The following is a 16,693-nucleotide window of genomic DNA, read 5'->3' as shown; positions in this document are numbered from 1 at the left end:
TTAGGGCAATTCTCAGCTCATCAGTTACCATCAGGGGCCGAGGAGGAACTGTACTGGGCTCCCCTCGGATTCCCACGGTCCCTGCTCTTAGCTGGGGAAAAGGAGTAGGGAGAAGCTCAGGAGGGATGGAGCGAAGCGGAGACCCAGAGATAAAGATGAGAGAAGGGCAGCTAGAAGGGAAATAATTCTTAGCAAAATTGAACTTGTGCCCTACGCGGGCCCTCTTGTCCCTCTCCATCAATGGGACGTGGTTCGAATTATTTTATTTCCAAACTTTGTGATTTCCAACACTAACCGTGCGAAGCCCGCCCGCGGCGCTTCCCCCACCCGCCCCCCGCGCTTCCCTCCACATCCCACTCGGACCCCGCCCTGCAATTGGCCAGCGGGCAGGGAGCCGTCGCGGATTGGAGCTCGCCGGCCTGGTCTGCGGGGTTTAAAGAGGGGGGCGGGGGCGCGCTGCCCAGCCGCTCTGCTGTCCCCGCCGTGTGCCCGTCGCGCAGCTGGGCTTGTAGCGTCTCCTGGCCTCCCGCCACCTCCAGCGTCCCGCACCGCGCCGTCGCCGGCCGGCGGCTCGAGAGCGCGGGAGAGGGGCAGGCGCCGTCCAGCCCAGGCGCGGGCACAGCTAGTAAGCGGCGAGGCGCGGGGACTCCAAGCTGGCCACGATGGTGGCCACATGCCTGCAGGTAGTGGGCTTCGTCACGAGCTTCGTGGGATGGATCGGCATCATCGTCACCACGTCCACTAATGACTGGGTGGTGACATGCGGCTACACCATCCCCACCTGCCGCAAGCTGGACGAGCTGGGCTCCAAGGGGCTGTGGGCCGACTGCGTCATGGCCACGGGGCTCTACCACTGCAAGCCCCTGGTGGACATCCTCATCCTGCCGGGTAAGGACCCTTCCCCATGCCCCTCAAGTGGCTGCTCCTAAATAAACCCTTTCCCTCTGGGCAGACGCGGGAGGGGGCATTGGGAGGCGCTCACAGAAATATTTGGGTGCTTGAAGATTTGGGGGGCACCCTTTGACATCTTCAGTCCCACTTTGTTGAGGAATTAGGCAGCCCTGAGATTAACCTCTCTCGGTCTCAGTTTTCTTATCTGAAATTTGGGGTGATAGTGGTGACCACTGGCCGAGTCACCCTAAGAAGGTAATGAACCGGGACATAGACACATAGTTGGAACTCCGTGCTTATTAATTACCGCCGCCTCACCCGCAGCCTGCTCCCACCGTCCATGATATATCAGAAGTACTTCAACAGCCCCCACCCCTCCCCACCTTCCCCAGGCGCCCTGCTTTCCCAGTAAGAATCTACCCATAGGGGCGAGGAGGAAAGAGAGGAACAAAAGCATTCCTGTGATCGGAACAGGCCCAGGCTGTTTCCCAGTCCTTGTGAGACGGCCGAGGCGTCCTGGCCAAGTTAAGGTCCTCCTAGCTGCTCCTGGAGGGTTCCCGCTGTCCCCGCGGCCTATCTCTTTTCCCCCACCCTCTGCCCCTCGAATAGTAATAGTAATATTAGTCGGGCCTGCCGCGACTCCCCTTCGCGTCTCTGCACCCTGGGGTCGGACAGAGAAGAGCGGGTGCGCTAGAGGGCCCACCCACCCTAGGAAAAGGCGCACCGCCGCGGGCCGCCCCCTCCTCTCCGGGAGCGTCTCACAGTGGTGAGGGGAGGGAAGATTGCCTAGTCTCCACCTTCCCCGACGCCACTCGAGCCCCATCCTTACTTGCTGCCCCGGTGAAAATTATCGGCAAGTTTCAATTCAGATTTAAACCTCCAGCCAGTTGGGTGATTGGCAAGGTCTCGGGCGCCCCTGTGGGTTTTCTGCTTGGAATCTTGGCTTATCCCTGCCCTGGCGTAAGCACCACTGCCTTCTGTGCCGCTAGCCTTTGAGGATGGTGCGCCTCTAAAGGCCTTTCCTAGCTTCTTTAACAAGCGGAGTAACTGGGGCCCCAGGCCGCCTGCCTGAGATCCTTTGGCTCTTGCCTTCCCTGGATGAGCCTTTCGCTCCCTCCCTCCTAGAGGCTCTGTGTGTGTGTGTCTGAAAGTCGCTCAGTCGTGTCCGACTTTTCGCGACCTCATGGACCGTAGCCTCCCAGGCTCCTCTATTTATGGGATTCTCCGGGCAAGAATACTGGAGTGCTTTGCCATTATTTTCTCAAGGGGATACAGCCGGGTGGAAGGCGGGTCTCCCGAGTCTCCTGCACTGCTGGCGGGTACTTTACAGTCTGGGCCACCAGGGAAGCCCCGCCCCCCGCCCCCTCCAGGCTCTGCCCTCCCTTCTTCAAGCCTCACCTCAGTGCTTCCTGTTTCCAGGTCTCTGCAGTCGGAATCTGTCTCTTCCTCCTTGTTGCCGTGATATTTAACTCTTAGTCCCGTTAGTGCACATTTAGGGCTTTTTCTTTGCTCATTGTTTGTGAGTCAGGTTTTACTTTGTTGTTCAGTCGCTAAACTGTGCCTGCCTCTTGGTGACCCCATGGACTGCAGCACGCCTGGCTTCCCTGTCCTTCACCATTTCCCAGAGTTTGCTCAAACTCACGTCTGTTGAGTCGATGATGCCATCCAACCATATCATCCTCTGTCACTCCCTTCTCCTGCGCTTAATCTTTCCTGGCATCAGGTTCTCCTACCGCATTTTTTAATTCCTCAGAGATATAGATAGCATCCTGCCCTTTCTGCATCTTCCCCTGCTCTGCCTTCCATTTTGGACTTTCAGAATGACAGAGGTCAGGGACTTAGATGTGGATATGCCTTCAGTTAAAGCTGCTGTTGGTAGATCTGGGTCAGACTCTGGGATCCAGCACTCACAACCTGGGTGACTGGGGACAAGTTACTAACCTCTATGAACCCCATCTGTCTTCTTCATTCCATCTTTCAGAATTGTTTTGGGGATTAAATGAGATGAGAGATGCAAAAGCCTTCTTAGATGTAGTAAAGGTTTCATAAATGGTAGTTTTATTAATTTTTTAATTAAAAGCTGACAGGGTATTTGTTAGAATCTGAGTGAAGCAAATGATTACCCTCTGCTTCCTTTTCTGGCAATTAAGTTTGCTGAGCATTTGGTGACAAGTGGTTTGTTTTCAGAGAACACAGACCATCCCACAGATGGGGTATGTTTCAGGGAGGGACTCGTTCTTCCTGGGGTCCCCTCTCTCACACTCTAGGTGGGGACAGGGACTGATCTCAGTCTCCTTCTTCAGATTCTCAAATGTGGCCTTGGCACCTAGCTTGTGGATGGCCTGAGCCATAAACTTTGGAATCTGGGTGGCTGACTGACTCTCTTTTTCACCAGCCCTGCTTCTTAGCCACAGGGGCATGGTCCTGTGGTCAGAGGTCTTGCCTCAGACCACCTGTAGCTGCTTTCTAGGGGTCTTCAAGTCAACAGATGCTTGATTATCCTTAATTCAGAAGAAACTGAGGTGAGCAATGGTTGAGAGAGTGCCCTTGTGGACTCTTGTTGTTCACTTTCTCAGTTGTGTCCAACTCTTTGCGACCCCATGGACTACAGCAGGCCAGGCTTCCCTGTCCTTTGCCATCTCCCAGCGTTTGTTCAAAGTCATGTCGGTGATGTCAGTCGGTGTGGACTCTGAATTCCTGCAAACTACGTCTTGTAAGAGGCAGTCTTGCAGTTGGGTCTTGGCGCACAGGTAGGCTGGTTTGGTGTCAGGGTCCTGGCATATAAGGCAGAAGTTGGGGCTTGTTTCTGGTTTTGCCATTAACTCTTCCTCCCCCAGGCCACTGGCTCTACTCTCCACTGAGTAAAGAGGAGGAGTACACATGTACCATTCCCCTCCTTTTTTGGAAAGAAGGAGTGTTTTAGTGAGAAACAGTGCATTTAGGTCTGTCATATCTCCCAGCATCTTCTCATATTTATTTTACATAAACATCAAACACATTCTAATCTGTTTCTTAATAAAGTAGTTACCTGGCATTTTATTGGAGAGTATAAAGTGCAGGTCGTTTTGTGCCACTGTTGTTATTCAACTTGTTAACTCCATCGTTCATAACTGTATGTTTGTGTCATCTGCTGTGACCGCTGTGTGAACTCACGAAGGCCAAGGCAGGTGTCTGTTCTCCAGGAATCCTTGGGGGGTTGGAGAGATTCCTTTATGGATAATGGACCATTGTGGAAGTATGTCCAGGGCACTGTGGGGGAGCCTGACCATTTTTGGGGGGCAGAATTCATGAGCATTGCAGCTTCTCAGGAGATAATCAAGAAAATGACCCTGAGCCTTAGCTTAGTCTAGTTAGAGCCTCACACTATACACAGTGTGAATTAAAAACACATGGTTAAGGGACAAACTCACCTAGTACACCTGGAGATAAAAGTACTGCCTTGACACAGAAGAGTATTAGCAATACCAGTAATAATAGCTGACCCTTTTGGAGCACTTAGATTGTGCTAGGCACTGTTCGAGCACTGCATGAATTTACAAATTGAATCTCAGTTAGATTCCATTGGCAAGACGTAGGTACTAGTATTATTTTTACTCTCTAGATGAGGAAAGTGTCAAAGCACTTGGCCAAGGTCACGCAGGTAGAGCGCATCAACAGCTGAAGACTTCTTGGAAGATTTAGATTTTAATCTGAATCTTTTACAAGGTGATGTAACAATGTAATTGAACTCTTAGCCCCTTCATCTTGGAAGCTTGCATGAGTGGTCTGAAGCCAGGGATCCTTGTTCAGTCTCTGCTGCCCCCAGCCTCTTTCATTTGTCACTGCGTTTGGCTACCTTTGAACATATTTTAAGTCCTGCAGTGGGACAAAGGGAAGGCAGGCAGATGGTGCTGAATTCTGTGAGGCAGGATTCAGGATCCAAGGGGACCTGTGGCCTAACCCACCCTGTCTGCGATCTTGTTTCCAGGCTATGTGCAGGCCTGCCGAGCCCTGATGATTGCTGCCTCCGTCCTGGGTCTGCCGGCTATTCTCCTGCTGCTCACAGTTCTCCCGTGCATCCGAATGGGCCACGAGCCTGGCGTGGCCAAGTACAGGCGAGCCCAGCTGGCTGGTGTCATGCTCATTCTTCTGGGTAAGACAGCTTTCTGTAGTGCACTCCAACTCTGAGCAGACCTGAAGAATCTCAGGTCTTGCTGCTCAAGAGACGTGGCCAGGAAGACATGTGAATCCACTGGGGAAAAGCCCCTCACCATGTGTATTCCTTTATGTTTCCTGGTGGTTGAGACAGAGGGACAAATAATGTCTGTGGGAGTCGCTGAACATAAAAATAAGAAAAAAACAAACAAAAAGGATTTTGAGGGAATATGTGTGAGAGAGACCAGAGGACAGAAGAGAGTTAGAGGGTGGCCCTCCACTCAGGCTTCACCATGAAGTCTGTTTTTGGAAACACCTGTGCCCCGGTCCCACTGCAGGTCCATTGACTCAGAATTTCTGGACAGCTGACCAGGCAAAGATATTTTTTTGAAAGCTTCCCAGGTGGCTCGTAAGTGAAACCAAAATTGAGAACTTAACATATAAAGAAAGACTAGACGAAAAGAAGGGCAAGAGAAAAGTAAGATGTCAAGGGTAGTAGATCACTAGGTGATGAATCACTCTATCTTTTACTCTGTATTCATTTCATTGAGCACCTGCTGAAGGCCAGGCACCATGGTAGGCACTGGGCATATTGGCAAACAGAAAGCAGCCTCTGCCTTGAGTGTTCTTGGACATCTTGATAGAGCGTGGGACATACTTACCTAGGAAAGGTATACAGGCTGTGCATACCTAGAGCAAGGTATCTAATTCAGACTGGAGGAGTTTCCCAGAGCAGAGGATCCCAGCAATGAGATCCTTTTGAGAGTTGGAGAGAAGATGGTCAGGTCATGGACTGAAGAGAGGGACAGCCCAGGCCAAGGACGTGACATGAGCTCGTTCAGTGTTCCTGACTACACCTGCACACTGGGGGCTTGGTTTACCATCCTAGGGAGGTCCTTATAGCTCTGCTCTCATCAGCGATTTCATCTCTTGGTTTTTGTGAAGGCTATATCCACCATTCTAAATCTTAATAGAAGATAGGCATTTTAAGAATGGCAGCTCTTGTTGCAAAATGTGCTGAGATATCAGTGAAGAGACATTGGTCTGGATATGAGTTAGATATAAATTAAGTTCCCTGGGGACAGGAAACTTCCATCCCCAAACTGGTATCAGACTGGGTGTCTGAGGGGGCAAGGTCAGGGTTCTGTGTGGGTCAGTGCCATTTAGTGATGGCCACCCACAGTGTCACCAGTGGGGAGAAGGGGACATAAGACATCAGTGCCATTTCCCTTGATTGTAAAGGTGTTTAGAGACTTGTGAAGCTATGGAGAATTCAGAGGAGGGGCTTGCCTGTGTGTGTGTAAATAGGAGTAAAAAGACCAGAAAATCTCTATAATTTCGGGAGAGATTATAGACCCTTTGGTTCCAGCCACAAAGAGCTTCTGCGGGAGTGCCATGAGGAACACATGGTGGGTCAGCATCACGTGTTTCATCCAACTCACAGGGTCCTTCCCTGCGACGCTTTTTGGTGGTCAGATCTCTGTATCTGAACTCCCTTTCTAGTAAGTAGGCCAAAGTTCTGCAAGTAAGCTGTTTTGCAGAATCCAGGTGAAACCTTTAGACGTTTGCAGTTGTTTGTAACTTTCCTCACAGTGTTACAGAAGCCCCAGAAGGCTCTCTCTTTGACTCTGAGGATGCCAAGGCCAAAGAATGGGTCTACTGTGTTGAGTGTTCATTGTTAGAAACCCTGGTCGTCCGTATGAGAGTCACATTAAAAGAGAATACATGAAAATATCCCGAACCCAAATCTTGTAGGAAAGAAAGACATAAAAGCAACATCATACAGACAAATTGGTATTTAAAACTCTCCTGAAAACCACCAAATTACCTAGTTGAATATAATGGCTATTAAAAAAAAAATAGCAACCTGTTGTCTGAAACTTCCTAGTCAAATTATATACAGTTTATCTTTTTCAAGAGGGCTGGTGGATATAGACAGGATCTTAGGAGAGTGAGGTGAGTGGGCAGGTCGGGATGGGAGCTCCTCAGTCCCTGTTTGCAGCCTAGGGGGAGCCGATGGAGGGGGCATTGAGTGGTTGGACACCCCACCCCACAGGGAGGCTGCCCCTCTGACCCATCACTGTTATGATGGAACAAGGGCATTGCTCCTTGCATCTCCAGTGGTGCCTGCATCCTCTTTGATTGCTCCTGTCTGGATTTACTTCTCAGTGGGTCGCCCCTTGCCTTTGGGTTCGATGTTGTTTGGACTGGAATGAGCTCGCTCACTCGGGAAATGTAAAGCTGATTGTCTCAAGTGTGACACCTGCTGGCCTCCCCTGTCTTCTCTGCTGGGAGCCCGAGAGCCTTGTTTCCTGGGCTGGCAGTGGGTGGGAGGAGCGGGAGAGAGTGAAGGCTCCCTTTGTGTGGCTGGGAAGGGCTTCTGGTGCTCTTCTAGCAGAAGCCGGCACTGGGCTCCTGCTGGGTCCTCGGGGTCACTGTCAGTGGTCCAGGTGAGGTGTGGTCCCTGACCAAGCACACTGGGGTGTGGGGACCTGGGAACCAGAACAGAGTTGAAGCTAATCTTGGGATGAAAACTGTAAGCACTATTAATTAAAATCCATTCTTCCTGACTCTGGAAACCTTTATTTTTTTGAAAGCTTAAAAAATTATGTCTCTGATACAACAGCTTATCTTTTCAGGAGTCTGAGTTTAGTGGTATGAGGATTTGGTTCCTGCTTTGAGGGAAGGAATGGAGCCTGATGCTGCTGACTTCTTAAGCCGGATGAGTAGTTCAAGGAGCATCAGGTTCCTCAGTTCCAGGATGTATAGCATTCTAATCTGTGGCTTTTCAAGAGCCCCTGCTGAAGCAGGTGATACCTATGCCTTGAGAAGCTTCATCTTATCGTGTGGAGTCAGGCCAACTGTACTAAATCTCAGACTGCCGCTTTCTAGCTCTGTGAATGAGGGCAGTTAAAGTCACTTAAAGTCTCTGAGACTTTATATAAAATGGGGACAATGCTGCCTACTTCTGAGGTGAGTAAGAATAGTGAAATGAGATATCCAAGTTATTTAGCATAGTGTCTGGCCCATACTAAGTGCTCAACAAATGGTTGCTATTTTGTAGCTGTTGCTGGTTAGAGGAAATAGAGAGGTAACCTAGAAAGAAGCTGCCTAGACGGCAACTGGGTATTCCTTCCATCACGTCTAATTTCTGCAGGGTCATGTCCACACATGGAACGGGTAAGGAGAGATGACACCAGGTCACATCCTGGTCTAATGGAAATACTGCCTTTGCTTGCTTTATGGAAACCAGAATATGGGGATTAATGGTTTGAGTTTTTGGCTTATTCCATTATAAAAAGTCACAGGAAGCTATACAGCTGAAAATGCTCAAGTTTAGTTTTGATTCAGACTAAATCTGCACCTTGCTATAAGTTAGAAAGTACTTGATTTTGGTGTTTCTTCGGGAGACAGGGTAGGGAATGGAAGGAAAGGAAAGTGGAATTCCTAAGTGGAATTCTTTGTCTTCTCTCCTCCTTTTAAAAGATATGGCCCCAGGAATCCTATTTGTATTGAAAGAAAGTTTTTAACTTGGAACTTTGTGATAAAAAATTTTTTTTTACTAATAACCATGAAGCTTTTTTTTTTTTACGGGTGCAGAAAAAAAAGATAATGATTTGTGGAATAGAAATAAAGGGGAAAGCGTTGAAAACAGGCTAGGAAAATAATGTACTCAAATATTCCATTGACTTGATGATTGCTGTAAATATTAGATATTCGTAAAAGTCGTTGTGACGTCCCACCACTGTTTCCTTTAATCAAAACTTAGAGAATGGCAAGTGAAGAGAGTAGAACCAAAATTTTTCTGGTTTCAAATTATGAAGAAACAACAAAGTACACAAGACTTCAACTAACAGCTCCTAGAAATCTCATTACTTGTTGCCTTGAGTTAACTGGCTTCTTTGTGACAAGCTGATGTGAATAGCCAGTTAGATCGTATGATATAATAGTATCAATTGTGGAAGACTGTGTTCAATGCCTCCTAAAATGTTACATGGAGGGGGATTTTTAAAAAGTTTTTATTGTGAAAAATCTCAAACATACACAAAAAGGGACTAGTGTCATAAACTCCATGAACCCAGACTTATTCCCAATAATGATCAACTCACAGTCAACTTGCTTTGTCTCTGTACTTCTCTCCCAGTCTTCAGAATTTTTTTTTTTTGGAAGCAAATCTCAGTTATCAGATTAAGAAATATTTTTTTTTCCCGGTATTACTAATGAAATTCAGGGCAATTTAAGGGAGTTTAATGAAAAATGTTAGTTTGATCTAGAAATGATGCGTTTAAAAGTCTTTTCAGTGCTTAGTATAGAAAGTGACGAAGTCTGAAAACAGGTGTTCATTGGAGGAAGGAAGAAATGTTGGGATCTGCTGCTCTTTTCTCTTTCTAGGCTTCTCTGTCTATCTGCCCTTCTCTTTCTAGGTTGTTACCTCAAAGCTGAACACTTGTGCCAATTTTATTTAATTTCATCACATTTATTTAACTCCATATTTATGTGTTGTCTAACCCTAAAGTGATGAAAAACTGCACTTAACATTTCATTGCTCTAAAACTGTTTTCCCAAATATTTTCTGTGTTTGACTACATCAAGATCATTGATAACTTTTAATAAGGCTGTTTTCTATCAACTAAAGAAATGATTATATTAAATGATTTGAAATTTATCAAAAGAGACAAACTATTTTCTTTTATGTAGAGCAAGGAATTTTGCTTGTGAGAAGACCGAGTCCAGGTGAATCTCTATCTACAAAGTGGAGCTTTTTTCTCCCCTTCTTCTTTTGATTTTTAAGATGATGATATCTCTGACTTTCCCTTTTTACTCCCCCGCAAGTGGCAGAATTTTTTTCCTCTTGTGCGGTTAACTATTGCATCTTCTGAAGGTAGAAGGAGAGAAACAGAAAAATCTGAGTGTTAAAATTCCCCTGTCTTATTTTTAGAGACTTAAATTCTGATGACATAAAAAGAAATGAAAATTCCCTTCCATGTTCTTTACTTTATAGATAACTGTGGGTTTTTAAGAAAAACATTGTATTTTCCTCAGATATGGAGAGAATCATTACAAGTTTGTGCGTGCGCGTGTGTCTTTGTGTCTGCAAGTAGAAATAAGTCTAGCAGGCCTTCTATGTCTTTAAGAAAGCCAAAACTTACTGCCAGTTCTATTAACATTTCACATCTTTCAGTTGAGTATGATATGACTTGCATTTTTAACTTTACTGATTAAAACATATTCTTCTTTCCCTTCAAGCCATGCTCAGATTGAGTAAACTCCCCCTTTTTTAGTTTTTAAGCATTCTTCATTGTGAGTTCAACTGAAGGTCACTCTGCCCAGTGACCCTCTCATCCCCTTCATGTTGTGTGGTGGTCTGTCATCTTCTAGCGGTTTTTGATGTGGTTGGTCTCTGAGAGCCGCAGGAATTCCACCCAGAGTTCAATTATCTATGAGGAAATAAAAGGTCTGCTGGTGCTCATTTGCCTTGTTTTGCATGGACTGTAAAAGAAGGAAATCTCTAATGAGGTAAATCATGAGTTTGTAGCTTTGAGTGTGTTAAAGTTACGTTAAAGTTTTATAATTTTAGAAGTCAATTTTGGTGTGAATGAAGTGGAGAATAGACTAGAAATGGGTCTACCTCTCATCTATCCATTTGTCCATCCATCCACCCCCTCATTCATCCAGTCCTATAAGTCCATATTTAAATCTTCAGACATTTTTCTGAGTTTTCCCTTTCCTAGTGAACTATATAGGAATAAAGTCTAACAAAATCTAACACTCAAAATCAAGACTGATGGTTACTTTTGATATGTTGAGCCTGATTATTTCCCTACATGAAAATAACCTAGTTTTATTACTTTGCTTAGTAAAAGAGGAAGAATTCAGCGAAATTAGTGGCAATATTTAAATCTTACTCTGTAAAATCTAAACCAAACCTGGAAGTTAAGTGAGATTAAAATGAAATGTGAAGAATGTCTGTGTGTGTATGTATGTGTGTGAGTGTGTATGTGTGATGTATGTAAATAATTGGAAAATATAAAACTTTACTTGAACCATAACCTGTTTTGAATCCAGTTAATTGTTTATAGGAAAGATCAATTGGATTGAGCCACATCAACAGGGAATCAAATCTATTTTTTTTTCCTATGGAATTCAGCTTTTCCCTCTAATCAAGCATGGGTGTTTGGAAACCCTTGATAGATTGCTGTTTTTGCCCATCTCAGAACAAATGCCCCCTTTTGGTATTTAAGCTTGTGTAGCTGGATCGTTGGAGAAGGCAATGGCACCCCACTCCAGTACTCTTCCCTGGGAAATCCCATGGATGGAGGAGCCTGGTAAGCTACAGTCCATGGGGCCGCTAAGAGTTGGACACGACTGAGCGACTTCACTTTCACTTTTCACTTTCATGCATTGGAGAAGGAAATGGCAACCCACTCCAGTGTTCTTGCCTGGAGAATCCCAGGGACAGAGAAGCCTGGTGGGTTTCCGTCTATGGGGTCGCACAGAGTCAGACACGACTGTTGTGACTTAGCAGCAGCAGCAGCAGCAGCAGCAGCAGCAGCTGAATTGTATTTTGGTGTGGAGAATCTAGAACAATTCCTTCTGGCTCAGACACTCTAGATTATAACGATGACAATAGCCAAGCAGTTCTCCAAGAGTGCCGATTTGGAATCTGTGGCCAGAGAAAGAGAAAGAAAAAAAAATGCATCATAGATCTTTAAAGCCCTGTGCTGGAAAGGGAAGGTTTGGTCAATCAGATCAGCTGGTCTTTTTGAGTATACTCTATTCACGGAAGGAAAATACATCTTCTCAATCTCATATAAAATTATTACAGCAGCTAGCATGATGGGGCTTTACTCTTTAAGTAAAGTGAAGTTATTAACATATGGATAGATTTTAGCATCTTAGATAATCTATATAAACTCCTTAAATATGTGAGTAGTTCACAACTAATGGAGTGAATTTAGGCTGTTAGAAAGCCAGTTGGAGCAATTCAGAGCCTCTAAATTCACTTCTTTACTCTGACTTCCACTTACTTAAGATCTTTACATTTTTAGGACATGAATCACGTCTATTTATGTATATGTATACACATCTTGTGGGGATGGGCTTAGTGTGTTGTCAACAAAGCCTTATTGTAACAAGCTACACAAGTGCAATGAAATAGTCTAAGAGGTCTTTCAAATGGGTAGGACTTAAAAATCTTTTCTTTAGATCTAACGTACAAGGCTGTAAGATTTGAGTGCTATTAAAGAAAAATTATATTTTTTCTATGTGGGCATAGAGGTCAGTTAGAAAATTACTCAGTATGAGCAGAAATCAGAAAAAGTGTGCTAAGTTGAAGTGACAAGAGTTCCCTGGGTAGCAAACAGTGCAACGACTGCCTTGAATTTATCAAAGTGTTTATGACTAACAATTAGAAACATTTTTTTTTTGGTCTGTTAACTTTAACGTGACATCCCAACTTAAAGTTTTTAAAGAAATATTTATTTTAATGTTTGTTTTAAAAAATGTTTATTTATTTGGCTGCCTCAGGTCTTAGTTGCAGCGGACAGGTGGGCTTTCTCTCTAATTGTGCCAGGCAGGCCTTAGTTCCCCTGCAACATGTGAGATCTTAGTTCCCCAACCAGGGATCGAACTTGAGTTCTTTGCCGTGGGGGGTAGATTCTTAACCACTGGACCACCAAGGAAGTCCCCCAACTCAAAGCTTTACCTAAAATGTCTGTCTAGTTGTAGTCATTTAGAAATCAGATGATACCAAAGTAAGAATAAAGTTACTTTCTAGAGCTTTGTTGCTTAGTACATTAGCCACTAGCTATGTGTTCACTTAAATTTAATGAAAACTCTGAATTTGGTTTTCAGTCTCACTAGCCTCATAAGAAATGTTTAATAGCCCATGTAGCTTGTTAGCTACCCTATTTGACAGTGCTTGTGTAGAGGTTTAAAACCTAAAAAATGTTTATAGGCTCCTGCCTGTCCTGTTTTGTTACTTTGCTTAGGAGGAGGGGAAAAACTAACTGATGTAGAGGCTATCTCTTATGATGATGACATTTGTTGTGATAGGTCACAGTCCTTGAATGGGTAATTTCTTTTACTCTGGGAACTGTTCATGTGTGTGTGTATATGGAGGTTCTGTGACTGTGAGCAGCACAATACAAACTCGGACTCCTAGCTGATCCTCCCCTGATGTCTGGCAGTATTCTCTACAGCAAGAGAATTTGTGTAGCTTCTTCAGGGCTTTGTACTGTGAATTGACCAAATAGAAAACAAGAGTGGACATTGAAGTGGGCACCATCTTGTCTGTCATTTCTGGATGGTTCAGGTCGTCCAGTCATTCACCTGGTATCCACTGAGCACACACTCTGTTCTCTGTTCTGAGCTAAACACTGACTTTGCAAATATAAGACATGGGCCCTGCCTTCAAGGATCTCAGAACTTGGCATGGGAAATAGAGTTGTAAAGAGGTAATTACAATGCAATTAAGTAAGTGTAAGAATAGAATTATAAGTATATAAAGTCAAGATATATAAATAAATACAGATGCATATTTTTTGGACTTCAATGATTTATTTCTAGGTTTTTACATTGCAATTTTTTGTTTGTTTGTTTGTTTCTGGGGAAGATCCTCTGGAGAAGGGCATGGCAACCCACTCTAGTATTCTTACCTGGAGGACTCCATGGATAGGAGCCTGGCAGGCTACAGTCCACAGCGTCTCACAGAGTTGAACACGAATGAAGCGACTTAGCCTGAGCAGCCCTCTTTTGTCTCTGCCACCTGTTGAAAAAGCAAGGACCTAGCAGTTTGGCACATGATTTCAATCTGTTTATTCAACAGATGTCCACCGTTAGGTTCAGACTGGGACTGAAAGGGAGCAGAGCTGAGTGTACTGAGTTTGGGAGTTGGTTGGAAGCCAGCGGCGTGTGTGTGTGGACTGAGGGGGAGCCTGGGCTTGTCGGAGTGTGAAGGGGCTCCTCAGTCACAGCCCTCTCCTTGTCTCCCCAGCTCTCTGCGCCATGGTTGCCACCATCTGGTTCCCCGTGTGTGCCCACCGTGAGACCACCATCGTGAGCTTTGGCTACTCCCTGTACGCGGGCTGGATCGGTGCCGTGCTGTGCCTCGTGGGGGGCTGTGTAATCGTCTGCTGCGCTGGAGATGCCCAGGCATTCGGGGAAAATCGTTTCTACTACTCTTCAGGCTCCAGTTCCCCTACTCACGCCAAGAGTGCCCACGTATAAGAGAGCTGCCGGCCTGCCCACGAAGGTGCTGTAGATGCTGGGCCCGTGGCCCTAGGTTCGCTTGCCACTGTGAGGGGGTGGGAAACCCACTCCTCTGCCAGGCTCCAAAGCCAAAGTTCTAGAAGAGCATCCTGTCTGGCATTCTGTAGTCTTAACATCTCCTTCTCCTTCTGTTGCCTTAAAAGAAATGTTTAGCTCAGATAATGCCACACATTTTTTCCATGGTTTTGCCCATTACTAGCTCTTTTCTTGGGCATTCTTTTGTCATACATATATATATGTATATACATACACACACACATATATATATGAGAAAAATTTTCCTCTCTCTTTGAATTTCAAATATCTTGCAAACATTGCCGAATTGGGTGTGGGGAGAGAAATAAAAGACACTTTCAAGCTGTTACAGATGACAATGGGAGCCTCATAGAGATGCCTCTCTGTTCCCTCTCTCCTCTCAGCTCCAAGGTCACTTAGTTATAACCAATAGAAAAAGACAGAATTGGGAATGCAGGGTGGGGTAGGGAAGGGCACTGTGGACCTTGCCCTCCATGGGGAAGTTTCCCTCTTGTAAGGTGAGGGCAAGGGGTGGGGATATTTTTTAGTTTGTGATTTTACATTTATCTGTACATACTTTTTAAGGTTGCTCATTTTTATAACCATGGTTTTCCTGAAATTCTCAATGCATCAGTATGAAGGAAATGAACCAAACGGACTTTAATGTTTCCATAAATAACAGTACAAGTGAGTATAACTAACTGACATGCCACAAAACATTCTTGATTTCCAGGTTTGTAGGATATAGTTTTTAATCCTACACTTTCATATGCTTCAATTTAACATATTTTTAAAACTTTCTCCCTTTTCTATTTTCATTCTGTTAGCTGTCGTGAAGTGATATTGTTTAACATAAACTGTACTGTTGAATTTGGCTTTACGGGTGCAAACATTGATGGTGTACCAGTATCCAAGACCCTAAACTCTCCAAACATTGATGGTGCATTTTGTTCTTTAAATGAAATCTGTGCAATAAAATAACAGACTGTCTGCAAAACTGGCCTGTAATATTGTTGTATTCAGAGGTATCATCCATCAATTTAAACTTTTTCGTTGATCTCTACTAGTAATTTACAGGGAATCTGGTCAGGGATTCAAGAGTAAGTCTTCTGCCCTACGCTGAATAATTGAAAAGATATTTTATTCACTCTATCGTGATGGTTACATGTGGTCATAAGGGGAAACTAGATGCTCTGTAGGTCTCTTAAGGAAGGACATTGTGGCTTCTTTAAGTCGTATAAATAGGCAACCATCAGATACCAAGTGCCAAGTATCACATAAACTCCTTTATCTATTCTAGGCATAGTAAAGGAATTGGCTCAGTATAAGGGGAACTATAAAACAATCTAATTTTTATTGGATCTTCAGGTAATAATATCTAAGTGCATTTTGTTTGAACATATGCATGTAGATGTTTAGAAATTTTGAACAAAAATGGATATAGCGAATTGATTTTTGTTTTCTATTTCAGAAAGTCGGTCAAGTTATGAGTCTGCTATTAGAAAAAACAGATTATAATCTATTTTGGTAGTATTTTTCCAAAAATACTAATTTCATTAGCTGATAGCATAATGGTTGGCAAACATTTCCTCTTTGGAAATATCCACTTGGACTAATCATTTTTGTAGAGATTTGTGTACATTAGGAGATTATAACCTAGTGGAAAGTATTTCTAAATTAACTTGTGGAGAAAAGATAATCTTCATGTTGACCAAAATATTTGCTCAGTTATGACAGCTTTGTAAGAATGCAAGTTGTGTGATTATATTGCAGGACCCTCTCTACCTCATGAAAACTTGCCAGAGATTAATGACTGTGAACATGAATGGAGCAAAAGGGCCTCGGGGGTGTGGACAAGGAAGACTGTAGGTCTCATACCCCTTCGTCTCCTCATAGAATCAGAAGTGTTGTCTTATGGACGTGCTCACTCACACACCTCTTTCCCTGAGGCTGCTGCGTGCTTTCTCACATGAGGGGCTGTGCTGCAGGAGCCCCACTTTCCCCTGCAACAGGAGAATAGATACCCCCAGTGTCTCCTGGATGATCATTGCCTCATTAGGGAATCCCATTTTGTAGGTCATAACTCCAGTGCTGGGTTATATTATTGGTGTGAAGGAGGAGGGGAGGGGTCACTGTTCCCCCCAAACAGCACTGTCCAGTAGAAATATAACCTGAGTCACATATATAATTTAAAATGTCCTAGGAGCCACATTAACAAGCTAAATGTAAACAAGTGAAATTAATTTTTAGTATATTCTATTTTATTCCAGTGCATTCAAAGTATTATCGTTTCAATATGTAATCAATTACATTTTTACGCTCTTCTTCTTGTATTAAGTCTTTGGACTGCAGTGTGGATTTTACACTTACAGCATCTCTCCAT

General features: G+C 44.4%; 1 protein-coding gene across 1 annotated transcript; it reads left to right on the top strand.

Moving 5' to 3' along the window:
• Positions 1-462: 462 nt before the first annotated feature.
• Positions 463-15,307, top strand: CLDN11 (claudin 11). Its single transcript, XM_004003841.5, has 3 exons — positions 463-888; positions 4,859-5,023; positions 14,021-15,307. Exons 1-3 carry the CDS (start codon positions 663-665, stop codon positions 14,251-14,253), a joined length of 624 nt encoding a protein of 207 aa, XP_004003890.4. The 5' UTR covers positions 463-662; the 3' UTR covers positions 14,254-15,307.
• Positions 15,308-16,693: the final 1,386 nt, after the last annotated feature.

This window comes from Ovis aries, chromosome 1 (genome assembly GCF_016772045.2).
Source record: "Ovis aries strain OAR_USU_Benz2616 breed Rambouillet chromosome 1, ARS-UI_Ramb_v3.0, whole genome shotgun sequence".
Classification (NCBI taxonomy): domain Eukaryota; kingdom Metazoa; phylum Chordata; class Mammalia; order Artiodactyla; family Bovidae; genus Ovis; species Ovis aries.
This window is presented reverse-complemented; position numbering and strand designations above follow the sequence as displayed.

Excerpts from the sequence above, each read along its gene's own strand:
- CLDN11 (XM_004003841.5), top strand. The coding sequence starts at position 663 with ATGGTGGCCACATGCCTGCAGGTAGTGGGCTTCGTCACGAGCTTCGTG. Across the intron at positions 889-4,858 it reads GGACATCCTCATCCTGCCGG|GCTATGTGCAGGCCTGCCGA; the intron begins GTAAGGACCCTT and ends TCTTGTTTCCAG. Across the intron at positions 5,024-14,020 it reads TGTCATGCTCATTCTTCTGG|CTCTCTGCGCCATGGTTGCC; the intron begins GTAAGACAGCTT and ends TTGTCTCCCCAG.